The 15,369-nt window shown below is 33.2% G+C and overlaps 3 protein-coding genes across 25 annotated transcripts in view; all 3 read left to right on the top strand.

Moving 5' to 3' along the window:
• LOC126719269 (disease resistance protein RUN1-like) overlaps positions 1-9,144 on the top strand; it is a 39,190-nt gene extending 30,046 nt beyond the window's left edge. Inside the window, exons 4-6 of the mRNA XM_050421842.1 lie at positions 7,188-7,330; positions 7,432-8,229; positions 8,356-9,144. Of these exons, the coding sequence (XP_050277799.1) occupies positions 7,188-7,330; positions 7,432-8,229; positions 8,356-9,144 (1,730 nt within the window). The remainder of the gene's footprint in view (positions 1-7,187; positions 7,331-7,431; positions 8,230-8,355) is intronic.
• Positions 1-15,369, top strand: part of LOC126717105 (disease resistance protein RUN1-like) — a 188,773-nt gene that overhangs the window by 80,274 nt on the left and 93,130 nt on the right. For 2 of the 23 annotated variants that reach the window (XM_050418399.1, XM_050418390.1), the window contains exons 13-17: positions 9,062-9,314; positions 10,566-10,829; positions 10,938-11,040; positions 11,852-11,889; positions 14,035-14,375. The exons of 8 other annotated variants lie outside the window; for them this stretch is intronic. The gene's annotated coding sequence lies outside the window, so the exon portion shown is untranslated. Of the gene's footprint in view, positions 1-9,061; positions 9,315-10,565; positions 10,830-10,937; positions 11,041-11,851; positions 11,890-12,342; positions 12,398-14,034; positions 14,376-15,044; positions 15,268-15,369 lie in introns of all 23 variants that reach the window. 13 more of the 23 variants (XM_050418420.1, XM_050418413.1, XM_050418393.1 and 10 more) reach the window with 12 other exon arrangements.
• Positions 3,796-4,554, top strand: LOC126717126 (disease resistance protein RPV1-like). Its single transcript, XM_050418511.1, has one exon. The coding sequence runs from the start codon at positions 3,906-3,908 to the stop codon at positions 4,440-4,442; it is 537 nt and encodes a 178-aa protein (XP_050274468.1). The 5' UTR covers positions 3,796-3,905; the 3' UTR covers positions 4,443-4,554.

The raw sequence follows: 15,369 nt of genomic DNA, 5'->3' as shown, positions 1-15,369 counted from the left end.
TTGTTTTTGGGGAGTCAAAGGAAAGGGGAGAATAAATTGGTAGGAAAAAGAAAAAGTTGATATCCAGGGAACGGTGAAAGACATAAAGATGAGTATGCATGCCTGTAGCAGAATTCTTTCCCATCTTTTTTTTCCTTTCCACCACTTTAATCTTTTCTACTCTTCCTTTCCTTCCAACCTAACGTAGCACTAATGGAATGACTAATAAATTATAAATTACCCTTTCCACAAATGTAAAAAACGTGTGGAACTTTGTAGGATTGCAGGCGAGAGGGTATCTCATCCTCAATGATTATCTACTTTTGTTTGATAATTGGAAAAATTATAATGATGTCCTTAAACAGAAGAGTAATGACACATCCTTACTAAGCAAAGTTTTTAATTTGCTTAAAAGAAAAATGGTTTTCAATTATTTATTTATTTTTAATGGGTGACCAAGACCAAGACACTGAGAAAGACCAAAAAATGTCTTGTGTCTTGGTCACCTGGTCCTGTCTTTGGGAAAAATACACCCTGTTACTGGTGTATGTTTTCTCCCACTCACAGCTGTGTGGGAGGAAGTATACACCCGTAACAGGGTATACTTCCTCCTTTCTTTGACCAAGTGCTCCGTTTGTTTGTGGAATGATAATTAAGGTAGGAAAAGAAAAGAACTGGACTCTGTTAATATTAATGGGTTCCTTAATCTTTTGCGCATAAACTCTGTATCTAGTTATTGAACATAGTTACATGTTGAAACATAGTTATAACATTATTCTTATCAGCCCCAAACTCTTTGTTGTTGTTCAATTTTCTGCTTTCTATAGATTTTTCCAAAGCCATGTCTTCGTCTGATCTCTCCCACAACACCACCAACACCAACAATGGCAACAGTAACGGCGGTGGCGATTCAAACGAGGACGAGCAAGATTATCGTACCATGGAGACCCAACTCGAAAAATTAAGGAGAGACACATTAGTGACCACACCTTGTGGTGAGAGGAGGGTGGACTTCTATTGGAGGAGTAAATAATTTCTTCACTTATTATATCTTTATTTTTGGATGACCAAAGAAGAAGATTTATATCAAATGCAAACCAATCTTATAACAAGAGTTTGACTTTATTATAGATCAACAAAGGTTCCACCACAAATAGTGAGTTATTAAAAGAGCCTCATCTCCAATCTTTGGCCACCATTAGTCAACCAGCTCAACCTTTCCGGATATTGTCGTTCAATTGACACTTTGTAATGTTTTCAACGGAGACGTTCCAGATTTAGATTCTCCACTTTCAATAATCGAATTATAAAAAAAATAAAAAATAAAAAGTTTGTTGAGTCCCTCTTTTAGTTAGAGCATCAATACATTTGTTGGCTTCACGATAAATATGCTCAACAATTCTATTGGGGAAAGTCCTCAAGAGGCTCATTAGTAAGGGTTCCGTTACTTGATTACTTCAAAATTCAAGATATATTCTTCATAAGTTGAATAGTCTGCACTAGCTTAACATAGATAAAGGTGACACTAATCTCCAAAGCTAGTACAAGGCCACCTTTAAAGGCCCTAAAAGGCTCTAAAGCTTGCAAATTAAAAACCATTTTGTTTGACTACAATGACCAGTCTTAGAACGGCCAGATCTATTACAATATTCAAAATGAGTTTGAAAGGCCATAGGCCATGATGGTAGAGATGAGATGATGCTCTGACAAAGGTTCTTTTATGCCAACACAAGATGTCACCTTTGAAGTCTTTTTAGAAAAGAAAGGAGCATCTACCTACTTGGTGGTGGCATGCATGCTTCTCCTTTTGCCTTTTGCCATGCTTCTCCTGACGTGTTGGACTAAATAAATGACAAAAAGTTCAGAAGTTTTTATTTCAAAAAGTGGAAAAAATACTATTCATTTTACTGTTCACAGATTACTGTTTACGGATTACTGTTCACGGATTACTATTCACGGATTACTGTTCACAAATTAATGTTCATGACACTGTTCACTCCGAAATTTTGCCTATTTAAGGGGGGTTGTCCCTTAAATTTTAGGGCTTCTCAAGCAAGTTTTAGTTCTGATTTCTCTCCCCTTAGAACTAGCCTTCTTAGAGAGAGAACCCATCTTGCTTCCACTACTATTACTACTACCTTGTTTATCCTTGTTCACTACAAGCCTTGTAATCCTACAAACCTTGTAACTAGGACTAGTTCAAGCTTTGTAACTGTTAACCTGTAACTGTTAAGTTCTTGTATTCACTACTACTACTGTAAGTGTTTATCCTACTTTCAATAAGAAGTATTTTCAGTTCTATGTTCATTACTTTACTTGTTGCTACCGCCACCTTGGACGGATTACCGCCATACCGGACGGTTCTAAATTGCTTTCATTTACTTTGAACTATTGTTCTTATTTACTTTGAATTATTTTGATATATACTGCTTGGCTGGTTCTACCGCCTTATTATTGTTCTTACATTCAAGTTATTTACTTCCAAGCTATTTACTTACATTATTTTCTTTACAATATTACTGTGTTTCCATCTCATCCTCTTCAGCAGTGCGTCCCCTTCCCCCTTTATGGTATCAGTTAATGAACAGTAGCCGCAACTCTCAAAAAGCTCAAAAACACGTGAAAAAAAAAAGGGGGGGGGGGAAACACAAACGCAAACGCGCTGGTTTTCAGCCCTATCCAAACTAAGCCTAAGTTGTGAAATGGCTTAGAGTTTTTATTTTTTATTTTATTTATCACTGTTGTTTGAAATTAATGTTGCCTGAAGCATGGATCTTCCTAATTTCCTTTCAACTTACAATTAAAATGAGAGATAGAAGCAAAGACTAGAGAGAGGTCATAGTAGAAATCCAAATAAAAGGGGCATGCAAATTTTGTAATTTTAATGTTTGGCACGATGTTTAGAGCCAATCATTTAAGTGTACATTTATTGCATCTTATTTAACAAGCTAAAAACACACATTAGTGACCACACCTTGTGGTGAGAGGAGGGTGGACTTCTATTGGAGGAGTAAATAATTTCTTCACTTATTATATCTTTATTTTTGGATGACCAAAGAAGAAGATTTATATCAAATGCAAACCAATCTTATAACAAGAGTTTGACTTTATTATAGATCAACAAAGGTTCCACCACAAATAGTGAGTTATTAAAAGAGCCTCATCTCCAATCTTTGGCCACCATTAGTCAACCAGCTCAACCTTTCCGGATATTGTCGTTCAATTGACACTTTGTAATGTTTTCAACGGAGACGTTCCAGATTTAGATTCTCCACTTTCAATAATCGAATTATAAAAAAAATAAAAAATAAAAAGTTTGTTGAGTCCCTCTTTTAGTTAGAGCATCAATACATTTGTTGGCTTCACGATAAATATGATCAACAATTCTATTGGGGAAAGTCCTCAAGAGGCTCATTAGTAAGGGTTCCGTTACTTGATTACTTCAAAATTCAAGATATATTCTTCATAAGTTGAATAGTCTGCACTAGCTTAACATAGATAAAGGTGACACTAATCTCCAAAGCTAGTACAAGGCCACCTTTAAAGGCCCTAAAAGGCTCTAAAGCTTGCAAATTAAAAACCATTTTGTTTGACTACAATGACCAGTCTTAGAAAGTTCCAAAATTTATTTTAGGTTTCACACGGAAACTTGCATGCATGATATTGCAATAAAAAAAGCATCTGTGGTTCTTGGAAAGTTCAGAGAGTCACACCAAAAGCAATGTAAAAAGCATCAATATGGGACTTTAAAGTTCAAAGAGTTGCTGGACTGACACACCGAAGGCTAGCCATCTTTAAAGGCTCCTCTTGCTTGCATTCACCTTCTTCCTAATTTGTCATTCACTTTCCTGAGTTATATTGCAATCTCTTCACAGTTTTCTTTCTCCTCCTTTCAGATCTTTACAACAGTTTGCTCATAAATCTTGATGGCTCTTGTGACCTATGAAGGAGCCTCATCTTCTTCTTTCACCCACCAACCCAAGAAATTTGATGTCTTCTTGAGTTTCAGAGGTGAAGATACCCGTCTTGGTTTTATAGGTCATTTGTATAATGCCTTGTGTCAACGGGGTATTAACACTTTTATTGATAATAACCTTCAAAGGGGAGAAGAAATTTCTGTAGGACTTTTCAAAGTCATTGAAAGTTCAAGGATTTCAATAATTGTATTCTCTGAAAACTATGCATCCTCCAAATGGTGCTTGGACGAACTTGCCAAGATTGTTGAGTGTAAGAAAAAAGACCAGTTAGTGCTACCGATTTTTTACAACATAGATCCATCAGAGGTTCGTAACCAAAAAGGAAAGTTTGGAGAAGCACTATCTAAACATGAAGAAAAATTAAAGGATTACAAGGTGCAAAGCTGGAGGGAAGCTTTATTTGAAGCTGCAAATATATCTGGTTGGCATTACCAGCGTAGGTATGAATTTAATGACAACTATTGTACTTTTTATGAGTTTCACTAGTTTGTTATGATAACTGATTTTATTGTTAAACAACAATTACCACTAATTTATCAGTGTTAGTTTTTTGGCCAAATTATGAATGAATTTTTTTTTCTTCATATCTACACCAATAGAAGGGTTGTTTTTTTTGTTTTTTTTTTTTTTTTTTTTTTGAGAAAACACTAGTATAGAAGTTAGTAGGCAATGTAGAAATAGAAAGATTTTAAAAATAAAATAAAAAATTACCTTACCAATTAAATAGGTGTTTCTCCCACATATAATTTATTTAAAAAATGTTTCCTCCTTAATAATTTAGTTCTATTATTAAAAATGAGTTGTAAGTTGTAACAAGTTTCAATTATCAGTAACTAGATTTTCATTGCAACTCACACTCAAAAAAAAGAAAAAGATTTTCATTGCAACTTTATGCTAAATGTATATTTATCATAATCGTACCAAAACAATAGTTTTTTTTTTTTTCTTGGTTGTTGTTGAGTCAAACAATGGTTGAACCCTCAAATTGGTAAACAATATGAAAATCCGGACGTTATGACAGAAACGTTAGTTTCACAACCAAAAAGTTGATTAAATCATGAAAATTGATGGTTTTTTTTTTTAAAAAAAAAAAAAAAGAAAGAAAGAAAGAGAAAAATACTAAATCACATGGTTTTTTTCAAATCGTTTGGTCTTTAATGTTAATTTTTTTTATCAAATTAGTTACTATACTTTCCTTCAATTATGCACTTTTATTTATGGTCTTTTAAGTCTTTAGCTTTTAAACTTTGAAATGAGTAGTGAAATGATCAATTCAAGTATCTTATTATTTAGTAATTATTTATATAAACATATATAAATTCAATATATGAACAATAATATCCTATTAATTTCAATCTATGTAATGCCTATATATTTATGTTTAAAGTTAATGTAAGTTCATCTTTTTATAATTTATATTCTTTTTGTATTTTTTAATTTATTTTAATTTGTTCATATTTAAAATAAATTTATCATTAGTACAACGGTTGAGTCAATCATCTAATGGTTGAACCAATGAACTACCATACCACCTTGATGATTGAATGCTCAATACGTCATGACAACTATGTCTAGATCCCTGAAACTAATATATATATATATATATATATATATATATATATATGCTAACATAATGATAGTTATAGATTTATGAATTTGTACATGCCACTTACTTTATTTGATAATTATTCAAATTTAATTCACAAGCTGAACATCTTAAATTTAGTTCATTTTCAATTTTCTTTTCTAAATTTTGTGTGTGTGTATATATTATAAAAATCTAAATCATATATTGTTTTCATATTCTGTGAATGACAGTTGTAGCGAGTTTGAATTTATCCAAGGAATTGTTGAAAGGATCTCAAATTTTAAATTAAACTGCTCACCGTTATTTGTCGCACGATACCCAGTTGGAATAAATTATCATGTAATGACCATACTTTCAGATATTAAGTCAAATGATGGTCATATAATAGGTATCTATGGCCCTAGTGGAATTGGTAAGACAACAATCGCAAAAGCTATTTTTAATAGAATTTGTGATGAATTTGATGGATTTTGTTATCTAGAAAATTTAAGAGAAAGATTAGGGACAAATGCTGGTGTAATCGAACTACAAGAGACACTTCTTTTTGAGATCTTAAGGAATACAAATTTAAAGGTGGGTAACAAATCGAGAGGAATCAATATGATAAAGGAAAGACTTTCATTTATGAGGATCCTTTTAGTTCTTGATGATGTGGATAAACGGATCCAAATAGAAAATTTGCTTGGAAGATGTGATTGGTTTGCTTCTGGAAGCAAAATCATTATAACAACAAGAGACAAACACTTGGCAGCTACTCTTGGAAATTGTTGTTCAACCTACTCGGTTAAGGAATTAGATCAAGATGAAGCTCTTGAACTTTTTAGTATGCACGCCTTCCAAAGCAACAAACCCAAAGATGATTATTTGGAACTTGCAGACAGAGTTATACAATATGCCAAGGGATTGCCGTTGGCTCTAGTAATAATTGGTGCTGATTTGTATGGAAGAACTAAACCTGAATGGAGAAGTGCAATAGAAAAGTATGAAAGAATTCCTAATGAAGAAATAAAAAAAATACTTGAAATAAGTTATGAAGGATTGGATAAAACTGAAAAAGATATTTTCCTTGATATTGCATGCTTCTTTGAGGGATTTCCTAAGGAGTATGTCATTGATATACTGGATGCTTGCAATTTATATCCAATTCATGGAATTCAAAGACTTATCGATAAGTGCCTAATAACCGTTGGTCAATATGATAAATTGTTGATGCATGACTTGCTACAACAAATGGGTAGGGACATTGTTCAACGGGAATCACCAGACTTGCCTGGAGAGTGCAGTAGGCTATGGTGTTATGAGGATGTTCATAAAGTACTAACACAAAATATGGTATGCATTATCTTGGTTCATTTTCTACCTTTTTTCTAATGGCAAATGTAGTGATTATTTTTCATTTAAATGTTGAAGAAAATTTAACTTTATTAGTTTAGTTCTTATTTAAATTAACCGTCATTACGCTTTAGTGAATTTTATTGTATAGCGTGATTGACTTGATGCTTTGTCTAATTAGGGATCAGAAAAAATTCGAGGCATAAGGATATGCTCACCTGAATCATCAAAGATGAAATTAGAACCTAAATGTCTTGAAAAGATGAAAAATCTCAAGTTCCTCATAGTTAGTAATGTAGATATTTGTAGAGGTCTCAAATATCTTCCTAACGAATTAAGGGTTCTTGATTGGTCCGGATTTCCTTTATCTTCCTTACCACCTAATTTTGATCCTCAAAATCTCATTGCATTGAACATGCCAGAAAGTCGAGTTACATTGGACAAGCTTTTCAAGGTATAATCATTTTTATTTATTTATAATTATTATTACTTTATTAAACTATATTTTAATAACGTTTGTTGGGGTTAAAATTTTTGATTTTCTTTTTTCTACAGAGGATACAATGCAAAAACTTGACATATATGAATTTCAATTCCAATCAATACATTAGGGAATTACCCGATTTATTGAGTGCCACCCCAAATGTAAAGAAATTGGATCTCCGAAATTGTAGAAAATTAGTCAAGATTCATGACTCTATTGGATGTCTTGATAAGCTTGAAAGCTGGGACCTCTTTAGTTGCGATGAACTTCAAATTCTCCCAAGTTGTATTGTGATGAAATCTCTTAAATATTTATATCTTTTTAATTGCAAAAGGATTAAAAGGTTACCCGATATTCCCCAAGAAATGGAAAATTTAAAGTTTTTAAGTCTAGGACACACTGCTATTAGAGAGCTTCCTTCGTCAATTGAGAATCTCACTGGGCTTGAGCGATTAGAAATAGGTTCCAGTTTCTATTCGTGTCAACTTCCTAGTTGCATTTATAAATTGCAGCAAATTCGCGAACTCTTGCTTTTTGGTAATGTCAAATTTCTAAAGGACGTGGGGATTGGTAGACAAGCAGCAACGTGCAATTCTTACGGTGGCTTTTCAAAATATTGTTTTCCAAAGTTGAATTTTCTAAAAAAGTTGACTTCTTGCTTCACCCACTCAGAGAAATATCTATTATCAGGGAGTAAAGATTTGAACCTCAAAGAAAGCATTATCAGATTCAATAGATTAAATTGGCTTGTAATTCGAGATTCCAAGCTCCTTAAGAAAATTCCAAAGCTTCCAGAAAGTATAAGACTTTTTAATGCAACAAACTGCATATCGTTGAATTCAGAATCATTAAGAAAATTAATCCTTCAGGTACCCCTCTCTCTCTCTCTCTCTCTCTCTCTTAAAGTAATAATAGAAACAATTTTGGTTACCTTTGCAAATACATTTACTAGATTTGCTAAACTTCAATTTCTTAAAATTCCTAATTTCATGCAGTTTGGAAGAGTTTTAGGGCTTTCACCAAATATGAAATGTTCAGGTGTGAAACACAAAGTATTAATGGATTCGCATTCATATCGCAAATTATCGAATCAGATTGATTGCTCTTCCCGGGTCTCCCTCTCCAAGTTCATCGCAATTCATAATGAGTTCTTTCCCACTCTAGATATGTATCTGTTTGATTATGAAGAGATATATGATATTACAGTACCAGGAAAGAAGATTCCGAATTGGATCAATCATCAAAGCATTGAAAGTTCCATATCATTCTGGGTTGGTCCTGAGTTTCCATCAATTGCTGTTTGTGTTGCTCTTCATCTAATTCCGTTGAAGGATAGTTACGCTAATAATGATAAACACGGTTCTATTCGTGATGATGATATCAATTGTCTTTTTCATATCCACATTTCTACCGATAGTCGTAAGCGACGTCTCATGGTTACGCGGCGTTTTTATGGATTGAAGTGTGATCATCTGTGGTTTCGCGGAGAACCTCACGGCCGATTACAGAGGAGATTCGGAGACTTGATGCAAGGTGATCGGAATCATGTTGAGATTTCATGTAAAATCGATCACTGGGTAAGTGAAAACGGAAAATGTGCTCCTGTGATTGCAAGGATGGGAGTACATGTGGAATGCGTATGTCCTCCTCAGAATTCCGTTATCATCCAACACAATTCTCAAAATGTTGCTGACGACACAGAGCTGCTCGCACCTTTACTATCACAAAATGGTTCACATACGGACTCAGACGCAGGAGACACTTCAAGCTCCTCTAGTCCCTGAAGACATCTGATTCAAGGCGTCCAGTGGATATAGCAAATGGGCTTGACTTATGGTAATGGGTTTGATTTGGGTTCTTCTTCAATAGCCAATCCCTTTATAAAAAATGACTCCATTTTCAATCTATATCCACCGTCAAAGAAACTGAGTCCGATGCGAAGAAATATGCCCAGGTATTATTTTTAATGGAATTAGTAATATGATCTGTTGTTGAGTTGCATTCCTTTTAATGGAAAAGAAGTTTTCAAAATTCTTTTAGAAAAAGTACAAAGTTCTGCATTGATGAAGATCAATGGACAAGTAAAGCCAAAAAAAAAAATTTATATTGATGAAGATCAACATTGCTTGATCATACTCAAGAGATTACTTGTACTGAATTAGAAATATTGGTTTAATTAGTTAAGCATATTTTCTTACGAGATTTGATGGGGCAGAGTGTCACTTGCCAACTGAGGCCTGCTAGATTTGGCAGAAGTAAGCATTTAACTAGGAGTTGCTTAAAATCTTAGGAAGGATACAATTAGCAGTAAAGCAGTTATTGACACATAAGCCATTTTTTCAAAGTTAATGAGGGAAGAGGGAATTGTGTATTTGTGTTTGGAGTTAATGAAACAAGAACTGTATTAGGGATTCTAAAATTTACTACAGCACATAAACTCATTTACATACATACCCTTATAGGTTTTAACAGCTGGTTGAAAAATATTATAAGCATATGACTTAGATTTCTGATGTGCACTCTGCACAAGTCTTGCACCTTTTTTTTATTTTATTTTTCGATAATCTGGATGTCTTAGATTCATACAAACAAAATTTAAGTAACATTGGGAACCTAAGAAAATGATGAGGTAAAGTAAATCATATAATTAATTAATAAAATTCGTGCGATGCTCCAACCTAGGAGTAATGGATCTACAAAATTAGGTGATAAGTAAGAAACAGTATAGTATCATAAAATGGTGTAAACCTTTTGGTTTTTTGGAATATATTAGTATGGATTAGAAATCTCTGTCATTTGCTTTAAATTTGGTGGGGATTAAATGTGGTTGGAGGAGATTCCATCCAACATACAAAGCTTAAATGCCACCAATGTACTACTATTTGTAATTATTAATATTTTTTTCTCTATATTAAAAAATAAAAAAAAAAAAAAAAAAGAATGAGAAGAAGCTTTTGGAAAGTTTAGGAAAGAAAATTATTTCAAAAATTAGCTTTTCTCTTTATTTTTTTTTTTAAATTGTATTTGGAATAAGAACACAATAGTAGCTAGTAATATGGGTCTATAGAGAAGAATGGCAACGTGGAACTTGTGATACATGAACATTGTTTTGGATTGCATTGTAGATTCTCTGTTTTGTTTTTATTTTTTGTGTATTGGTGTGACACTCGTCAAATTTCTTTGTTTTTGACAAATATCGTTACAGGGCAAGATGGACTTCAGCTTATGTCTCCACTCTGCATTGTGAAATTCTCAGTTCTTTTGAACAGATCCCCAACTTTCATTTTCAGCATTACAGGTTATTCACACTTCTCTATGGACCTATCATCATCTTGTGGGGATGTACAACTGAGCTAAGCTATCTTAGTTGTCTGCTTCTTTGCTTTGAGGCTCCCATATTAAAAATGAAAATGGGTTCTAGTGACTTCGTTTTGGTGGGAGAGTACCGGGTGGTCTTCAAGGCTATAAGGTAGGTTCTCTTCTCATGCCAAAATAAGTTTGTGGTTGCTGCTAGAAACTATGTTTTAGGCAGTTTGGAATGTGGTGATTGAATAAATGTGGACATTGTAATTGGCAGAAATTATATTTGACAAAAGGATGCTGGATTGCTCTTTTTAGAGTACTTTAGAGTTTGCCTATTTTCCTTATCTCTTCAGTGTGCTGATCCATGTGGCAAATATGTAAGATAAACTGAAGTTCAATTTCCATTTTTTTTGATTGGTTCATTTGATAATTATATTTTGTTCCTTTCTAAGAATCATATCAAATAGTTGTAAAATCGAATTTTTTAAAAAGATAGAAGATTTTCTCCAATAGTTTTCCTTTCATTAGCTACTGCTTTGTTCACATGTTTTTTTTTTCATTTTAGTTAGTCAGTGATTAAAAATTGTTTTACCAATTAGGTGTCACATTGAATAGCCCTGTCCCAGCAAGTGCATTCTCAAATGATTTGTTAAATGAATTGTTATCCCCCCATAAATAAATTTTATCATCCTGTTGGTGCATAAAATAAGGCCATTCCTGTGCTGATGGTGAATGTCCAAGAATAAATCTGACATAAAAAAATGGATCATTACCTCTTTGGATTGTTACAATACCAAATGCTTAATGGGAATAAAGTTAGCAATGGATTCATGGTCAAGGCTTGGATTGAAATGGTCAGACTTTTCAATGGGAAATTTGGTCTCACCTTCACAAAGATGCTCAGCATAGATACAAACATTTGAGGAAGCAATGTAATGATACAAAGGTTCATAATGGGTTGTCTTGAGATTGGGAGAAATAGTAACCTCTGAGATTATGTCTAGGATTCTTATACCTAGGTTAATTTCCATTTATCCATTCTAGTATCTTTAGACAATTATTTGCTTTATTTTGTTGCTTATATATAAAATATCAGTCATATAGAAATAAATATGTGCCAAACTATTTGAAATGATTTGTTATAGATGGCAAAGAGGTTACTAACAGAGAAAACATTTTTGTATGCAGTGCATATTTCAACATTGAAGACCCAGATCTGATGATTGGTATGTTTGTTCAGCATTGAGTGCTTTCAAAATAATTCATTAATGTATTGTCGGCTTATATTGTTGTATTTTCATGGTAGTGTTTCTTGACCTACAATATTAGAGTCCTTTCAGATGCATTATCTCAGTTTTTGTCATCCAAAATCTCATGTTGTAGAACCCACAATTTTCAGTCTATTGGATTTATGGAAATCCAAATTCTGATAAGAGGGTATAACCAAGTGGGTCAAGATATCGGCTTTAATGGTGTGTGTGTGAGTTTCTTTTGTCAGGCCTTCCACCCTGCCAAAAAAAATTAATTATTTGGATTGTAGTAAAAAAAATTAATTAGATGTGACAAGTGGGTCTGACTTTGATATGGGATTTGCTTTGACTGTTGGACATGGGTTTATTTTGGGTTCCTCATCACTGGCCTATCCCTCTGTGAACTATGATTCCAATTTCAACTCATAGCCACAGTGAAAGAAAATTACAACCTCTTGATCAAATTTCAAGGAAACAAGGCAAGGTACTATTGTTACTTTGAAAATGTTTTCCTTTGCATCATCTTTGTTTGATTTCTTTTGAGTTGTTGAATGCCAGAGTATGTCTCCCTCTTTAGTTGTGTTGTTTGATTTTCATCTTTGCCACTTCGCACTCTCTTTCATTATATTAACATGCTCATCATTAAAGGGGTATTAAGCCAATTTGAAAGGATATAGTAATGCAAACAAAAGAATAGAACTAATGAAAGAAATTAGTAATATGATTTGTTGCTGAGTTGCATTCCTTTTAATGGAAAAGAAGTTTTTAAAATTCTTTTAGTGAAAAGCATAAAGTTGTGCAATGGACAAGTAAAGCCAAAATGAAAATAATATTTTACATTGATGAAGATCAGCATTGCTTAGACATACTCAAGAGATTACTTATACTAAATTGGAATTATTGGTTTCATTAGTTGAGCATAGTTTCTTATGGGATTTGAAGGGGCAGAGTGGTAGTTGCCAAATGAGGCCTGCTGGATTTGGCAATAGTAAGCATTTAGCTAGGAAGGATACAATAACCGGTTAAGCAGTTATCGTCTTGTCCTCTTCTAAGATACAATAAGAATAATATTTAAAAAGTTAAAAAAAAAATATTTTCAATATTTTATATATATGGATTTATGGGTAGAAAGCAGGATATTTGAGATAGGAAATGGCTTATGGAAGAAAAATCCTACTTTGGAGATGGTGAAAGGAGTTGCACATAAGCCATTTTCCAAGGTTAATGAGGGAAGAGGGAGATGTGTATTTGTATTTGGTGTTAACAAAACAAGAGCTGTATTAGGAATTCTTAAATTTACTACAGCACATCAACCCATTTACATACCCTTATAGGTTTTCATAGCTTGCTGAAAAGATATTATTATGGAATACTCTTTTAAGCTTATGACTTAGATTTCTGATGTGCACTCTGCACAAGTCTTGCACTTTTTTTTTTTTTTTTTTTTTGATAATCTGCACAAGTCTTACATTAATGCCAACAAAATATAAGCAACATTGGGAACTTAAGAAAATGACAAGGTAAAATAAATAATAGAATTAATTATTAAAATTCATGCAACGCTCAAACCTAGGAGTAATGGGTTTACAAAATTTGGTGTTAAGGAAGAAATAGTATAGTATCATAAAATGGTGTAATCCTTTTCTCCTTTTTTTTTGGAATATATTAGTATGGATTAGAAATCTGTCATTTCCTTTAAATTTGGTGGGGATTATATGTGGTTGGAGGAGATTCCAACCTCCAATGTACAGTTATTTGTAATTATTACTAATTTTCTATTATCTCTATATTAAAAAAGAATAAGAATGAAAAGAAGCTTTTGTGAAATTTTACACTTATACAAATTACTTCACTACTGTGTGAAACTAACTTATCTTACCTTTGAAAGTTTGGAACAATAATTCTTTCATAAATTACCCTTTTTCTTTATTTATTTTTTTATAAATTATTTTTGGAAATAAGAACACAATGGTAGCCAGAGATATGGGTGTATTGAGAAGAATGGCAAAGTGGAACTTACGATACATGAATGCTAATTTGGATTGCATTCTGGATGCTTTCTTTTGTTTTTATTTTTTGTGTACTGTTGTGACACTTATCAAAATTCTTTGTTTTTAACAGATATGGTTACAGGGCAAGATGGACTTCTGCTTATGTCAACACTTTACACTGAGAAATTCTCAGTTCTTGTGAACAAACCCCCAACTGGCATCTTCAGCATGATAGGGGTTTGACTAAAGGGGATTGTAGGAGCAACATGAGGCATCTAATTCAGATTCCAGGTGGGAAAGGGAATGGAGATTCTCTATGGACCTATTATCATCTTGTGGGGATGTACAACTGGGCTAAGCTATCTTAGTTGTCTGCTTATTTGCTTTAAGACTCCCAAATTACAAAATGAAAATGGGTTCAACTGACTTTGTTTTGGTGGGAGAGTACTGGGAAGTGTTCAAGGCTATAAGGTTGGTTTTCTTTTCATGCTAAAATAAGGCAGTTTGGAATGTGTTGATTGAACAAATGTGGACATTGTGATTGGCAGAAATTATATTTGACAAAAGGATGGTGGATTGCTCTTTTTAGAGTATTTTAGAGTTTGTCGACCCATTTTCCTTATCTCTTCAGTGTGCTGATCCATGTGGCAAATATTTAAGATAAACTGAATTGCAATTTCCTTTTCTTTTTTTTTGATTGTTTCATTTGATAATTAGATTTTCTTCCTTTCTAAGAATCATATCAATAGTTGTAAAATCGAATTCAAAAAAAGAAAAGAAAAAGCTTTTCTCTAATAGTTTTCCTGTCTTTCCCTGACATAGGCTTGGAGAAGGAGATTCCTTTTCTCAGATCCACTTGTCATCCCTAGTAAATTTGATGCTTTATCCATTGTTTTGTTCACATGTATTTTTGATCATTTTGGTTAGTCTGTGATAAAAACTACTTTTACCAATTAGGTGTTGCAATGAATAGCCCTGTCCCGGCAAGTGCATTCTCAAATGCTTTGTTAAATGAATTTTTATCACCCCATAAATAAATTTTATCATTCCTGTTGGTGCATAAAAGAACGCCATTCCTGTGCTGATTGGTGAATGTCAAAGAATAAATCAGACATAAAAAATGGATCATTTGCTTAACAGGAATAAAGTTGGTGATGGATTCGTGGCCGAGGCTTAGATTGAAATGGTCAGACTGTTCAATGGGAAATTTGGTCTCACCATCACAAAGATACTCTGAGGCATAGATACAAACATTTGAGGATGCAATGTAATGATACAAAGGTTCTTCTTGAACAGATAGGGTAGTCTTAAGATCAGGAGAAATGGTGACCTCTGAGATTATGTCTAAGCTTCTTATACCTAGGTGAATTGCCATTTATCCATTCTAGTATATTTAGACAATTATTTGCTCTATTTGTTGCTTATATTATAAAATATCTAGGTGCATCCTAATATTTTGTTACAC

This window comes from Quercus robur, chromosome 3 (genome assembly GCF_932294415.1).
Source record: "Quercus robur chromosome 3, dhQueRobu3.1, whole genome shotgun sequence".
NCBI lineage: Eukaryota > Viridiplantae > Streptophyta > Magnoliopsida > Fagales > Fagaceae > Quercus > Quercus robur.
Note: the sequence above shows the minus strand (reverse complement) of the source record. Positions and strands in the feature narration are given on the sequence as shown.